The 15,934-nt window shown below is 40.0% G+C and overlaps 1 protein-coding gene across 35 annotated transcripts in view; it reads left to right on the top strand.

The window, feature by feature from the left end:
• SYNE1 (spectrin repeat containing nuclear envelope protein 1) overlaps positions 1-15,934 on the top strand; it is a 492,315-nt gene that overhangs the window by 421,798 nt on the left and 54,583 nt on the right. For 34 of the 35 annotated variants that reach the window (XM_060419830.1, XM_060419826.1, XM_060419828.1 and 31 more), the window contains one exon: positions 846-1,012. In XM_060419830.1, coding sequence (XP_060275813.1) covers positions 846-1,012 — 167 coding nt within the window. Of the gene's footprint in view, positions 1-845; positions 1,013-12,615; positions 12,858-15,934 lie in introns of those variants that run through there. The other variant, XM_027972575.2, reaches the window with a different exon arrangement.

Raw genomic sequence — 15,934 nt, 5'->3', positions numbered from 1 at the left:
CCATTGGTCCAGAGGCTGGGGGGAGGGAAGAGGGGCACAGATAGGGGTCAAGAGGAGATGGCCTTTATCATCCCTTAAATCATACTGTTCAGTGGTCTATCTCAGTGACCTTACTATAGACCGTATTGAGAGCCTGTCCTGCTTACCTAAAACAGTCTTTCGGAGGAGCTCCTATAGAAACTGGGTAAATGAGGGAGATTTGAGGCCCACTGATCCTCTATGAGAAGACTTATGTCAATGATTTATGGGTTATAAAATCAGTATTTTACACCGTATAGAGGATAGCTCCTTAAAATGAAAGTAATCTTTTAAAACATTCTACACAAGTAACAGTCGACATTCACTCACACAGGCACACACACACATATATATATAGATATACATACATGCAGACACATCTTATAAGCCTCTTGGCAGTTAACTTGTAGGAGGATTGATTCTAAATATAACGTGGTTGGTGATTACAGCAATAAGGTATAACTTCCCAGCATTGAAATTCTTCAAGTTTTGTCTTTTGCTTCTATGTATATACTTACATTTTTTAAATGCCTATTTTAAGTAAAAAGAAGCCCCCCCTTTAAGAACATCTATTCCCTTTAAAAACATCTATATGAAAATTCAATCTGCACTTTGCCTATGTACTGAAAATCTGGACTTTGCCTAAATACTGAAAATAGCAGGTACCATTACTTCCTGTGTACTAGGACTCATATTCACATAGCGTTCCCGATGCCCAAACTATTTCCAAGCTGTAGAAAACTGTAATTACCCTGTTTCTAGTAGAGCTAGGCTGACTACATCAAGAGCATGCTTTCTGACCTCTGTGATTGCTATTTATTACTCAGGATTATCAAGAGGAAATTGCAGTTGCCCAAGAGAACAAAATACAGCTCCAGCAAATGGGAGAACGGCTGGCCCGAGCCAGCCACGAAAGCAAAGCGTCTGAGATTGAGTACAAACTTGGCAAGATCAATGACCGGTGGCAGCACCTGCTGGACCTCATGGCAGCCAGGTAAAAAGAACCCCTGTCAACAGGACACATGTGCAGAATCTCAGCGCCTTCAGGCCACCTTCCATTTCAGCTGCAAGTCATCTGATAAATCTCTGCGTTCCTCATCCCACTGCTTTAGTTCATGTTTGTCTCATAAATGTCACTTTCATTAACTCTAAAATTCCCGTTCTTGCTTCACAAATTCAGTGGTGTTTTCATTTAACTAAAAGAGAGAAAGTCATATCCAACCAAAATCCGTTCCCGAGGGAAAAGTCATTATTCTGAGGCTTCATAGTACTCAACTTCCTATAAGAAAGAAAGTGAAACCACTGACAAGTATCTGTGGAGGGTGTGTTTGTCTGAAATGACAAAAAATATATATACATATATATTATATTATATTATACATACAGTGTATATTTATATATTATATATATTTATAAAATATATAAAATTATATTCCTACTATATTTCTTATTAGTAAGATGTGGGAATGAAGCTAATTATTGTCACTTTGCTTAGATGTAAAAATAACCTGCTGCATTACTGTATTTTGTACTTAGCTTTAGTGATATCTGTAAGCATCTGCTTCTTGTCTGAGAGGAATATTACATCAATTTTTGTTGTGGAATTGTTACTGAAAGGGCAAGGTGGGGTACAGCTGCTCACTGCTCAAAAGGCAATAAACAGGCCAGGTTGGTGAAAAGGAAAGTTTGCTGTATTTCAGATGCCACCAACTTGGGGAGGTGGGGTGGACATCTGTCCAAAGGCCAACTCCCCCCGCACCACCACACACACACACACATACACACACACACACACACAGCAACCAGGGGGCAAGAGCTTTTATAGACAGAAGGAGGGGGCTACATGCAGAAACAGCACATTCAGCTCCGACAGTCATCTTCAGATTGGTCATCGGTGGTCTGACCAGTGTCATTTTGATTGTTTTAGTTTAGGTGCAGTTAATCTTCAGTGCCAAGGTCCATTTGTTCCCATTTCTTTGTGGCCAGTTCTCAGAATTGTGACAACTCATGTTCTGGGTACAGTCTGATCACCATGTAGGTAACTTCTCCACCTGGTGTTGTGGTATCTATAAGACAGCTCACAGGATATGGCTCAGAATATTATCTATAGCCCTTGAGAAAGGACTAAAGGTCCTTGACTATGCTTAATGACCACATTATTATTATTTAGTCTTCTCTATTTTCCTTTGTTTCCACAGTTCTTACTTCTCTGATTAAACTTATTCTTTGACTAAGGTTTTCCAAAGACAAAAGGCAGGCAGAGGACATGGGTGGGAGGTGGGGGGGTGCAAGGACCATAGGGTTCTGCTCCATTTCAGAAGGCAGAGTGAGAGAAATATAAAAGTCAAAAAGAAAAAATAACATCTGAGAAACTTTACTAGCAGTATATAAGTCTGATATGCTTGAATGAACTATTCTGTTATCTGACATAAGGGTTATTTTTAAAGGGAAAAGCTGGATAGATGCTTTATTTGAAGTGAACTTTGCTTCCTGTGGGCCTATAGCCTCCATGAGGGCAGGCGTCTTTGTCCGTTCTGTTCACTGGCTATCACTAGCACCAAAAACAGTGCCTGAACACAGTTTGGACTCAGTAAATATTTGCATGAATGTATGGATGAATATTTGAATGGACAGTCTTCTTTATAGAAGTTAGGAGAGTTAGAATGTCACAAATGCTTCTGATTCACAGTTGTTTTGGAGCCATCCCACAATACACTTTATAAAAAATCTGGATTATTTCCCCTAACAATGAAGGTAGATGTGAAATAGTGCCTTTTGAATACTGTGTGCCCCTAAAAACTGCATATGGGCATGACAATTCCATATGTTGATTTTGAAAACATTTAGTTTAGGTTTTTTCTATAAGGGAGTTATCAAAAAGGGTCTAATTTATGAAGCAGATGAGGCTATAATTTTGGTAAGAATATAATAAAAAGGGAACAAGTGTTACCCAGGTTTTAAAATGTTAGACAGCAGGACTCTAGTAGCTAACACTGAACCTTTAGCTTGTCCCAGTGACCACATTATAGGCTTCATGTGCATCTTTTTATGTGTTTACAACATCCTTTGAGATGGGTATTATTGTTATACCCATTTTCCAGGTGTGGAATACTGAGGCTCAGGCTTGCTCCTGGTCATGCACATACTGAGTGGCAGAGTCTGCATTCTTTGACTCTACAGCCCATGGCCTGCACAGTTCTGCCTGCCAAGTTTGTGACTTCTTTGTCCCTGTTCTAAGAAATGCAATTAAAAGGAAATTAGGTTGTTATTTATTTCTACAGGACTTCCTGGTGCCTTAGTGATAAAGAACCCACCTGCCAATGCAGGAGACGTGAGTTCGATCCCTGGGTCAGGAAGATCCCTTGAAGAAGAAATGACAACCCACCCCAGTATTGTTGCCTGGGAAATCCCATAGACAGAGGAGCTTGGCAGGCTACAGTCCGTGGGGTCTCAAGAGTCAGACTGATTTAGTGGCTGAACAATGACAACAATTTATTTCTATAACCGAACTTTCCAGTTCTGTTTGTAAAGGACTGATAGTGACTGTGAGAGATTTCGGGGATACAAAGACAGAGGCCCTTTTCTTCAAGTGGGCATATAGACATGCAAAGAATTCAAGTAAAATGACTCACTAAATGCCCTGATAAAAGTATATAAAGAGATGGAAACTTAACGGTTCAGCTTAAACTACTTGAAGTATTTAGGCATATGTAGGTTTTAGAACCTCAATACCATGTTTAGCCTCACTTCTCAGGCACTGATAACCAAACCTTATTTCAGAGGGAGGATCTGAAGCCTTTGTGCTAAAAAATACCCTTCTTTGGGAGCCACCTACTTGGTAAACATCCCTGGATTTTTTTTGGTCGGATTATGACTCAAAGATTGATTTGCATTGCCATGTGATCCATGGTAATTTGCAATGCCATGTTAAAGTAGCTAATATTCTTTTCCAATTTTTAGTGCTTCAATGCTGTGGAATATGGGGCTGCATGAAATCAAAATTTTTTTAATTTAATAAAATTTAATCACAAGCAATTAGTTTAGTGTATGCCCAGCTGTTGGACAACATTATATAAAATGAACTAGGTGTTTACTCCTCAAAGTCATGCTTATTTATAACTTTTCTGTGTAGTTCTTGTTTGTTCATTTTTGTTTTTTGGGGGTATTTTTGGCCACATGACATGGCCTGTGGGATCTTAGTTCCCCTACCAGGAACTGAACCTTCACCCCTGCATTAGAAGGGAAGAGTCTTAACCACTGGACTACTTAGGAAGTCCTCTGTATAGTTTATTTAATCAAGAATTTTTTTAGATATTACTTAGTTTATTCTTCCAAAGACATATCAGTAAATTTGAATCAATTGAATACAGGGTATACAGGCTTCCTAGGTGGCCCAGTAAAGTATCTGCCTGTGATGCAGGAGACTCAAGAGACATGGGTTCAATCCCTGGGTTGGGAAGATCCCCTAGGTTAGGAAATGGCAAGCCACTCCAGTATTCTTGCCTGGAGAACCTCATGGACAGAGGAGCCTGGTGGGCTACAGTCCATGGGGTCACTAAGAGTCGGACATGACTGATACACAGATGTAATACATATTGTCCATTTCTAATTGTCTCTTTCCAACATGGACGGTATGACATACTGACTGTTGGTTTGTCCTGAGGTTTAAGGCCACGCTGAATTCATAGTTCTTGGAGTGTCTCCTAAATGGCTCTCAGCCATCACATTTGCTTTCTTTCCATTGTTTGGTTTACTGGCATTTTGCTAGTGCACAGGCTAGATGCCCATCTCCCACACCCGTCTTCAACTGTGACCTGCCAGTTGAAATACAAGTTTCTATGATTCAGTCTCATTCCATCCGCCTCCCTCTTCTAAAAAAATTTTTTAACATTGATTCATTAAACCAGAACATAACTTGTCTTTTGATATTTTTATGTTGTTTTGGTGCTTTTGGGGGAATAGAGAAGTTGTTATTGAAGATGATCATATTTTCAGGTGAACAGCTTTCCAGCTAACAGAAAATGGGGGGGGGGGGAAGAAAGAAGATTCACAGATAATAACCTGTTATGTACGAATAGAATGCATACCTTTGAGTCAGCTTCCTATTACTAGTTGATTAGCTAGTTTAAACCATTCTAAGTGCACAGTAGATGTGTTTTGCATTGAATTTTTAAACTGTCACCAAGCATTGTCAGCTTTTTAAGATAACAAAAAAATTTGCAGTTATTTTTAGGGCTCAATGGATAAGGTTCCAGTATGCTTTCTAGTCCTACTCAGTCCAACATAACAGTGACTGGCTACATGCTATTTAATGGCTATTTAAATGAGCTGAAATGGAATACAATTCATTTAGAATTAAATTTTAATTATGGTCAGTTGCACAAGGCACGTTTCCAGTGCTCAGAAACCACACGAGGAGAGTGGCCACCTTATTGGATCCTGCAGACACAGAACATTTTCATCATCCCAGAAAGCTCTGTTGGTCAGTGCTAGCCTAGACGAAAGCATTTCTGAGCTTTCACCTTTAATTAAGAGTTGATGTAATTAACAGTCATCAGTATAACTGATAATTTCTGTAATACTGTCTTCAAGGATTCTAGCTCTCATTTCTGAACCCTATGCAAAAACCCAAATGGCAATTTTCCAGAGCCTGGACTGACAGAAAATGTCCTGTAGCCTTAGTTGTTCAGAGCTTCTAATAAATAGAGAATGCTTTATTCAACATTTCCCATCTTGGTATCTAGGAAGGTCAGATTGAAGTTGTTTCCTCTGTTGTGATGACTTTCCTTTTTTTTAGTTAACTGGACTCTCCGATAGAAGAATAGTCTTCTCTCCTCACCAAACCTAAAATACTCGTTACCAAAACAAAGCACACATTAGTTATGTGTTACTTCAATAATGAAATTGTTAGTCCCCCAACTCTTTGAGATCCTATGGACATTTGCCCTCCAGGCTCCTCTGTCCATGGAATTTCTCAGGCAAGAATACTGGAGTGGCTTGCCATTTCCTACTTCAGGGGATCTTTCCAACCTAGGGATCAAACCCAGGTCTCCTGCATTGCAGGCGGATTCTTTACCATCCGAGTTACCAGGGAATCCAGTAAAGTTATTATTTTAATAACAGCTTTATTGAGATATAATTCACATACCGTACAACTTATCTATCAACAGTATTCAATTCCGTGAATTTTAGTATGTTCACAGAACTCTGCACCTTTCATCATTGTTGTTGCTCAGTCACTAAGTTGTGTCCAACTCTTTGTGACCCCATGAACTGCAACACACCCGATAGTCCTTCACTATCTCCGAGTTTGTTCAAATTCACATCCGTTGAGTCGGTAATGCCATCCAACCATCTCATCCTCTGTTGCTCGCTTCTCCTTTTGCCATCAATCTTTCCCAACATCAAGGTCTTTCCCAATGAGTCGTCTCTTCGAATCAAGTAGCCAAAGGATTGGAGCTTCACCAGCAGTCCTCCCAGTGAATCTTCAGGGTTGATTTCATTTAGGATTGATTGGTTTGATTTCCTTGCTCTCAAGAGGGACTCTCAAGAGTCTTCTCCAGCACCACAGTTCCTAAGCATTAAGTTCTTCAGCACTCAGCCTTCTTTACTGCCCAACTCTCACATATGTACATCACTACTGAAAAAAATCATAGCTCTGATCTGACTATATGGACCTTTGTTGGCGAAATAATGTCTCTGCTTTTTAATAGGATATCTAGGTTTGTCATAGCTTTCCTTCCAAGGAGCAAGTGTCTTTTAATTTCATGCCTGTAGTTACCACCTGCAGTGATTTTAGAGCCCAAGAAAATAAAACCTCTCAGTAGCTCCATCTTTTCCCTTTCTATTTGCCATGAAGTGATGAAACAAGGTGCCATGATCTTAGTTCTTTGAATGATGAGTTTTAAGCCATCTTTTTCACTTCCTCATTGACCCTCAACAAGAGTCTCTTGAGTTCCTCTTCATTTTCTGCCACTAAAGTGGTATTATCTGCATATCTGAGGTTGTTGATATTTCTCCTGGCAATCTTAATTCCATTTTGTGATTCATCCAGCCTAGCATTTCACATGATGTACTCTGCACATAAGTTAAATAAGCAGGACAACAATATACAGCCTTGTCGTACTCCTTTCCCAATTTTGAACCAGTCCATTGTTCCATGTTCAGTTTTAACTGTTGCTTCTTGACCTGCCTACAGATTTCTCAGGAGACAGGTGAGATGGTCTGGTATTCCCATATCTTTAAGAATTTTCCACAGTTTGTTGTGATCCACACCATTAAAGGCTTTAATGTAGTTGATGAAGCAGAAGTAAATGTTCTTCTGGAATTCCCCTGATTTCTCTATGATCCAGCATATGTTGGCAATTTGATCTCTGCCTTTTCTAAATCCAGCTTGTACATCTGCAAGTTCTCAGTTCACATAGTGCTAAAGCCCAGCTTGAAGGATTTTGAGCATAACCTTACTAGCGTATGAAATGAGCACAATTGTTTGGTAGTTAGAACATTCTTTGGCACTGCCATTCTTTGAGATTAGAATGCAAACTGACCTTTTCCAGTCCTGTGGCCACTCATTGCTGAGTTTTCCAAATTTTCTTGCATATCGAATGCAGCACTTTTATAGCATTCTATTTTAGAAGTTTTAAATAGCTCAGCTGGAATTCCATCACCTCCACTAGCCTTGTTTGTAGTGATGCTTCCTAAGGCCCACTTGACTTCAGACTCCAGGTTGTCTGGCTCTAGGTGAATGACCACACCTTCATGGTTATCTGGGTCATTAAGATCTTTTTTGTAAATTTCTTCTGTGTATTCTTACACCTCTTCTTAAGCTCTTTTGCTTTTGTTAGGTCCATACTGTTTCTGTCCTTTATTGTGCCCATCCTTGCATGAAATGTTCCCTTGATATCTCCAATTTTATAGAAGAGATCATCAGTTTCCTTTTCTATTGTTTTCCTCTACTTCTTTGCACTGTTCATTTAAGAAGACCTTCTTATCTCTCCTTGCTGTTCTCTAGAACTCTGCATTCAGTTGGGTATATCTTTCCCTTTCTCCCTTGCCTTTCGCTTCTCTTCTTTTTCAGTTATTTGTAAGGCCTCCACTCTGCTTTCCATTTCTTTTTCTTTGGGATCATTTTGGTCACCTCCTTTACAATGTCACGAACCTCTGTCCATAGTTCTTCAGGCACTCTTTCTATCAGATCTCATCCCTTGAATCTATTTGTTGCCTCCACTGTATAATCATAAGGAATTTGATTTAGGTCATACCTGAATCACATGGTGGTTTTTCCTACTTTTTTCAATTTAAGCCTGAATTTTACAATAAGGAGCTGAGCCACAGTCAGCTCCGGGTCTTGTTCTTGCTGGCTGTATAGAATTTCTCCATCTTTAAGTGCAAAGAATATAGTCAGTCTCATTTTGGTATTGACGATCTGGTGATGTCCCTGTGTAGAGACTTCTCTTGTATTGTTGGAAGAGGATATTTGCTATGACCAATGTGTTCTCTTGACAAAACTCTGTTAGCCTTTGCCCTGCTTCATTTTGTACTCCAAGACCAAACTTGCTGTTACTCCAGGTATCTTTGACTTCCTACTTTTGCATTCCAATCCCCTGTGATGAAAATGACATTGTTTTGGGTGTCATTCTAGAAGATCTTGTAGGTATTTATAGAACCAGTCAACTTAAGCTTCTTCAGTGTTTGTGTTTGGGGCACAGACTTGGATTACTTATGATAATGAATGATTTGCCTTGGAACCAAACTGAAATCATTCTGTTGTTTTTGAGATTGCACCCAAGCACTGAATTTTGGACTCTTTCGTTAACTACGAGAGCTACTTCATTTTTTCTAGGATCTTCTTGTCCATAGTGGAGAAGGCAATGGCACCCCAGTCCAGTACTCTTGCCTGGAAAATCCCATGGACAGAGGAGCCTGGTAGCAGTCCATGGGGTCGCGATGAGTCGGACACGACTAAGCGATTTCACTTTCGTTTTTCACTTTCCTGCACTGGAGAAGGAAATGGCAACCCGCCCCAGTGTTCTTGCCTGGAGAATCCCAGGGATAGGGGAGCCTGATGGGCTGCCGTCCATGGGGTCTCACAGTGTCGGACACGACTGAAGCAACTTAGCAGCAGCAGCATGGGTCACACAGAGTTGGACACGACTGAAGCGACTTAGCAGCAGCAGCAGCTTGCCCATAGTAATGGATGTAATGGTCGTCTGAATTAAATTCGCCATCCATTTTAGTTCACTGATTCCTAAGATGTCAATGTTCACTCTTTCCATCTCCTGCTTGATCATGTCCACTTTACCATAATTCATGGACCTCAAAAACAGGAAAAACAAATACAATTTTTAAAAACTATGGAATGCCTCCTGTATACAAAAGTGTATTAAGTATTAATACTTCCTCTGCATATTGCCACATGGCAGAAGCTGCAAACTCTCTCAGGACTGGATTACTATATGACTAATATTCAAGGCTTTGTGGGCAGAACAGCCTCTGACAAAGCCCTCTGCCGAAAAATCCCAAAAGCAGCCTTAGGCAGTGTGTAGAGAAACATACTAGATTCCAATAACATCTTATTACCAAAGCAGGTAGTCGGGCATAGTTTCCAGACACCTCTGGGGATATAAAGATGAAAAAGAAAAGGATTCCCCAAACATAAGTGATAAAGCAAGGATTCAGGGCTGTTCACCTGAGAGCCTCCCCTCTTCTGTTTCATCTTCCTGCCCTCTCTCTCTCTGTCTGGACCAGCCAGCTCCTAATTCTTCTTCATGTTCTTCCTTTTCTCCAGATTAGATCACACCCTTCTTATCTGGTAGCTCAGACGGTAAAGCTAAAGTGTCTGTCTACAATGCGGGTAGACCTAGGTTCGATCCCTGGGTTGGGAAGTTCCCTGGAGAAGGAGAAGGCAACCCACTCCAGTACTCTTGCCTAGAAAATCCCATGGACGGAGGAGCCTGGTGTCCATGGGGTCACAAAGAGTCGGACACGACTGAGCGACTTTACTTACTTTACTTTACTTCTTATCTAGGCTTTCTGTACACGGTCGGTAGCAGTTCCCTTGTTTATAATCAATATCCCATTTTGAAGATTACTGAAAGTTTCTTTCCTCTGTTGAAATGTTCAGTGTATCAAGCTTGATGGCCACAGTAACCCCAGAACCTAATGTAGTTCTTTGCAGGTAGTAGTCCCTCCAGTGTTTTGTTGAGCTTCTCAGCCTGAGACACAGCATGTGAAAAGCACCCTCCATGCAGATAGTAATACAGCAGAGCCTGGGCCTGGGGCTTCACTTGCTTGAATAATAAAATGTTTCTGCTTCACCTGCACTGTGATATTTGATGAATTACTCATCCTCTCAGTACTTCAATTATATGGTGTAGAAGGTTATCAGGAGGATTAAATGAGGTGGTACCTGTAAACCACTTAGCACAGTGAAGCAGCTCAATCAATAAATGTCAGCTCTCATCCTAGAGGGAGTTTAGAGGCTCATGGAGAATAAGGAGGGCTTTGCAAAGTTGAATCAGCTGCCCCCAGTAGGAATTTCAGTCCAGTGGGAGCTCTGCCCAAACTAGAAGAAAAAGAAAAAGTAATTCTTGGAATTTGTAGCTGGTATTACCTCATGGTGATCCATTCAGAAAAGTCAAGCCAGAATCGGAAATGCTTTGATGCAGCAAGCTCAGAAGTGACACCATCCTAGCTTTAGTTCACCTTGCTCTGGCTGTGTGACCTAGGGCTTACTGTATAACCTCTCTGAGTCTCGGATTCCTCATTTTCAAAATGTTCATTAAAATAACTGCCACTTCTCCAGTGAGACAACACAGGGGAAAGGATCATGTATACTTTCATATACTATATGTGCCAATCTTATTCTTTTAGATCATTCCATAGTTTTATATAATGTGACTTATCTAGTATTTTCCCTACCAATGAAACTTTATATTATTGTCATTTTTTGCTACTATGATAAACATGTCTGTAAAGCCTTGCCTTATATTTAGTTCATTGGAATAAATATATTGTGCTAAGAATAGTGAACATGGAAAAAAAAAGTAACCCATGGAAAAATGCAAATATAGTAAAAGGGAATTTTCTAAGGAAATAATGACAATAAGAAATTTTAAAGGTCTCAGTTTTTTTTTAATGTTGGTAGTAATCAAGAAAAAACAAATTTACCTTCTATTATGGAATTGCAACCAATATTTTCCATCTTGATGAAAATAATATATCAGTGAAGTGATTGTTTTATAAAGAATAAAAATATTATATCTTTAATAGCATTTTAAAAATAATTTTATTTTTAACTTAAGTTTTCTGGATTTTTTTTAATGTAAAAATTCAGGTTTGTTTCTTTTATAGAGAAAATGTATTATTATTTTAAAAGCAATCAACTCATATAACTAGAACCAAGTGCTTTGTTTTATTTTAGTTAAAACATCATATTGGCCTTAAAAAAAGCTTAGCAAATGTTTATTGCCTATTTATTTATTCATAAGTCATTTGTGTATATGTATTTTAAAATCCTCAAAGGATTTAAAGCAGACAGCATTGGTCACATTTCTTTTTTTAATTACCAGTAATGAATCACTTGGGAGCTTATTTTCTTTAAAAGCTTAAATTATGAAGTTTATATAGAATCAGTGCAGAAAATTTAGAAATTCTTGCAATTCCATCCCCCCCCCCCAAGTTAACTGAAATTCCACAAAGCGAATGAACATTTTTTTTAATTACCTTAAAATGAACATGTTATTTTTGTCACTTTATATCATTAGTTTTAAAAGGACAAAGGTTGAGGTAAGTGGAGAATGGTATTTCTTCATTCCTTTTCCTGCTCAAATTGTCTATAAAGCTTTGCCTTATATTTAGTTCATTGGAATAAATATATTGTGCTAAGAATAACTCTTAGGAGTCCATGGCCAACAACCTCCTAGCACCAGTCAGCCCCACTTCACACTGGCAAAAACAATTATGGATTAAAACGCCAGCATCCATCCTATCACCCCCAGTAACAAGAAAGTTATGCCCAAAGGAAGAAAGTCAAGGAGGTGCCTGCCTTTCAACATTGCAGTTACAGTCAGGGAGGTGCTAAGTGGTTTACAGGTACCACCTCATTTAATCCTCCTGATAACCTTTTACACCATATAATTGAAGTACTGAGAGGATGAGTAATTTGTCAAGGTGAAGACCAATCACTTTTGAGCAGAATTTCTTGCCCATCCCATCTTCCCAAACAACCCCTTAGACTCCTACTTACATCACTTAGCTGGCAAGCAAACTGAAGAAAAATAGAAGTTGCTCCTTTTTGCTATTACAGTTTGCGGTTTTGCTTGTTTGTGTTTGGGTCATTTGTCTTTTCAAATATCTTTTCCAACTTAACAGACTGCCTGCTAGAAAAGGGGGAAGGTCCTTCCAGAATGGCGATGTGTCTGCAGCCAGTCTTATTTCTGCTCCCTTCTTTCTTTAGACCTGGAGCCTCCCCCTCCTTCCAGATTACCCTGAGCCTTTCCCCTTCTTACCCTCGTGGCCTACATTCCAGGAGATCAAGCCTGGCACATGTTAATGAATGTAGGTTTTATTTAGAAGCATGACCACTTGTCACTCACTGCTCAGTGTCATATTATCAGGCAGAGACTTACCAACATTTGTCTGGAGGGAGCATTTTCATACTTCCATACACAGACCAGGGAACCTTTCATCCCCACGCAAGATTCAGCCTTTTGCTCTGCAAACCTAACTTTTGCAAGTGGATACTTCATGGTGGTGGCGGAAGATTCTTGTGGCCCGAGGATGGCAGACGATGGCTGTGCGGATGCAGACCTCCCGGACTGTAACTGCAATGTCGCAAGGCAGGCACCTCCTTGAGTTTCTTCCCTTGGGCATAACTTTCTTGTTACGTAGGGGTGATAGGATGGATGCTGGCGTTTTAGTCCGTAATTGTTTTTGCCGGTGTGAAGTGGGGCTGACTGGTGTTAGGAGGTTGTTGGCCATGCACTCCTAAGAGTTATTTGTTGGTTTTTCTTGTCCCTCTGCTGGCCTGTGAAGCTAGATGGAAAGGTTAACGGGCTTTGTCATGGCTCGGTATCCAGTTGTCTCTGGATTAGAATCGTCACATGGGGGGTATGGTTACAGTAGAGAGTCTGAGACACAGGAAAGGGATTCAGAAACAAGGTCCAGTGGAAAGATCCTGTCAGTCCACCGTCTGTTATTTCAAGGACGGCTGCTGCTAAAACTAAAATTCAGTCATGGCCAGTTCACAGCTTTGTAACTGAAAGTGTTCCGTTTATGAAATAAAATAATCTCTCATGTTTCAGCAGCCTGGAGGGTTGTGTGTATGAGAGAAAGTTGTTTCTCTTTAGGTATGGCAGTAGGTATTGGTCACTGACTAGTATAAAGGTTTTCAAACGTATGTGCAAATGGGGAAATGCATGTCTAAAATGGTAATTTACTGCATAATGCAGATATTTACCTAATGATTTTTATTCAGTTAGAATAACATTACATCAGGAATTTTCACTTTATTTTTCAACTTTTTTTTGTACCATAACATAGCCCAAATAAACCCCTATTGATGGGTAGAATTTATTAATGGTACTTTTGGTTCTGATATATTGAGCACATGAATTTTTTTTTTTTTTTTTTTTGGTTTTGGTGTATGTAATACTAAATTTGTCTGAAGGAAAGTAGTGAGGTATATATGAAATGTGTATGTATGTATGCGTATATGTGTGTATTCATGTGGCAATATTAAGAAGCCGTACAACTGGATTTGGTATTAGAACCCTTCGCAAGAAAGATCAAATACTCAGGAAGCACAGGGGACTCTGAAAGAGGGACCAGGTGCAGGGACTTACAGATAGACCAGGTTTGCTAAACTTACCCAGACAAGTGACATCCGTAAACACTTATTTTGAATTATAATCCTGGATGCTACCAAAAAGAATGTTGCTCAAGCTTCTTACAATGATAGATAAATAAAACTATTGTTGACACTTTAGTCAAAGTTGCCTTTAAAGAAATAATGAAAAAAAAAATAGGACATTTCTCTGAAAAAAGAATGATCCCTTGTCCCACCAATATCAACTTTAATAGCTCAAGGGTGATGTATGGGAACTTTATCCCCCACCTCCTCTCAGCTCATATCAGCACCCCTCCCCCCACCCCAACGCTTACGCACACAATGTATTTTGCTATTTGTGGTAAAGTGCACTTTTTTTAAAATGGGAAGGGAGAACCACTTAAGCGTTCAACCTCCCTGACTTTACTAAGATTTACACATTCATTTGAAAGAGGAACTTGTCCTTAATGGACTATATGAACAAGCATTTCCATGTCACAATGCCCTTGACATAGTACACTAACTGCTCTGACTACTGGAACTCCTTCAATACTATACAGGATTACTGATCTGTAAATTATTTGGCTACTGTAGATAATATCCGGTGGAACAGTGTTTATTCATAGCCTTTGTGTCTTGGTTCATTTTTGTAAGTGAATTTTGAACTAAGAAAATCAATTAATTTTTGTCCTTAACAAATATATCATTAGCAAATGATCTAGAAGAAAATTTAAGTATACATTTAATGTCAAATAAAATATGTTAACAAAATAAAAATATTTTAATTAGAATACCAGTTATTAATGTTTGCTTGCTTGCTTAGTCACTCTTTCAGGTCCGACTCTTTGTGACCTGTTCGGCAGTAGCCTGCCAGACTCCTCTGTCCATGGGATTTTTCAGGCAAGAATACTAGAATGGGTTGCCATTTCCTTCTCCAGGGTATCTTCCTGACTCAAAGATTGACCCTGTATCTGCTGTGTCTTCCTGCATTGCAGGCAAATTCTTTACCCTCTGAGCCATCAGGGAAAGTAGATATTTAAATAGAACCCAGCTTTGTGCAAGGTACTGAGCTTAGTATGGCAGCCGAAAATGGAAAGAGAAAACTCAAAGTAGAAATTCACAGTTCTAGCTTTCCAGGGAATTTCCCATGGGAAGGAAGAACACGGGCATAAATAACAACAGAGAGTTTGAACAAGAGTAAGGAGAAGGCGATGGCACCCCACTCCAGTACTCTTGCCTGGAAAATCTCATGGATGGAGGAGCCTGGTGGGCTGCAGTCCACAGGGTCACGAAGAGTCGGACACGACTGAGCGACTTCACTTTCACTTTTCACTTTCATGCATTGGAGAAGGAAATGGCAACCCACTCCAGTGTTCTTGCCTGGAGAATCCCAGGGGCAGGGGAGCCTGATGGGCTGCCGTCTATGGGGTTGCCCAGAGTCAGACACAACTGATGCGACTTAGCAGCAGCAGCAGCAGCAAGAAGGAAGCAGGCACTGAGTGAGGTACCCTCGAAGCCTTTCAGTTCAGTTCAGTTCAGTCGCTCAGTCGTGTCTGACTCTTTGCGACCCCATGAATTGCAACATGCCAGGCCTCCCTGTCCATCACCAACTCAAAGCCTTTAGCTCTACACAAAAGCCTGATGCTATTGTAAGTTTATTGTAAAGCCCCATCCCAAAGCATGGTCAGCATTCCCATCCTATCAGATCTGAAGACAGGAAGCTGGTCCAGTGGGAGAGGTTCCTGCGAGGACATTCTTAACTGGGGCAAAACCAAGACAGACATCTCAGATCAATGAGCCACTCTTCAGCCCTATTCCAGTGGCTTTATTGATTGTAGACTGTCCTTTCCATATGGGACACTGAGGCAGGAAGGCCAAGGTCATGTTAAACCCCAAGCCCATGCCATGATCATTGTTAATAGGATATGCATCCTGAACTTTATACCCAGTAGCTTCTCTAACTGACCTTCAGGTGAATTTTGTCTGATGTATGAGAGAAATGTGAGTGGGTTGTGTGTAAAAGTGCTTGAAATTATTGTTCAAGGCTAATGTTTCAAAGGCTCTCAAGACAGGTACAAATTATACTTA

The sequence above is a fragment of the Ovis aries genome, chromosome 8, assembly GCF_016772045.2.
Source record: "Ovis aries strain OAR_USU_Benz2616 breed Rambouillet chromosome 8, ARS-UI_Ramb_v3.0, whole genome shotgun sequence".
Classification (NCBI taxonomy): domain Eukaryota; kingdom Metazoa; phylum Chordata; class Mammalia; order Artiodactyla; family Bovidae; genus Ovis; species Ovis aries.
The sequence above is the reverse complement of the archived record's forward strand: the minus strand, read 5'-3'. Positions and strand labels throughout refer to the sequence as shown.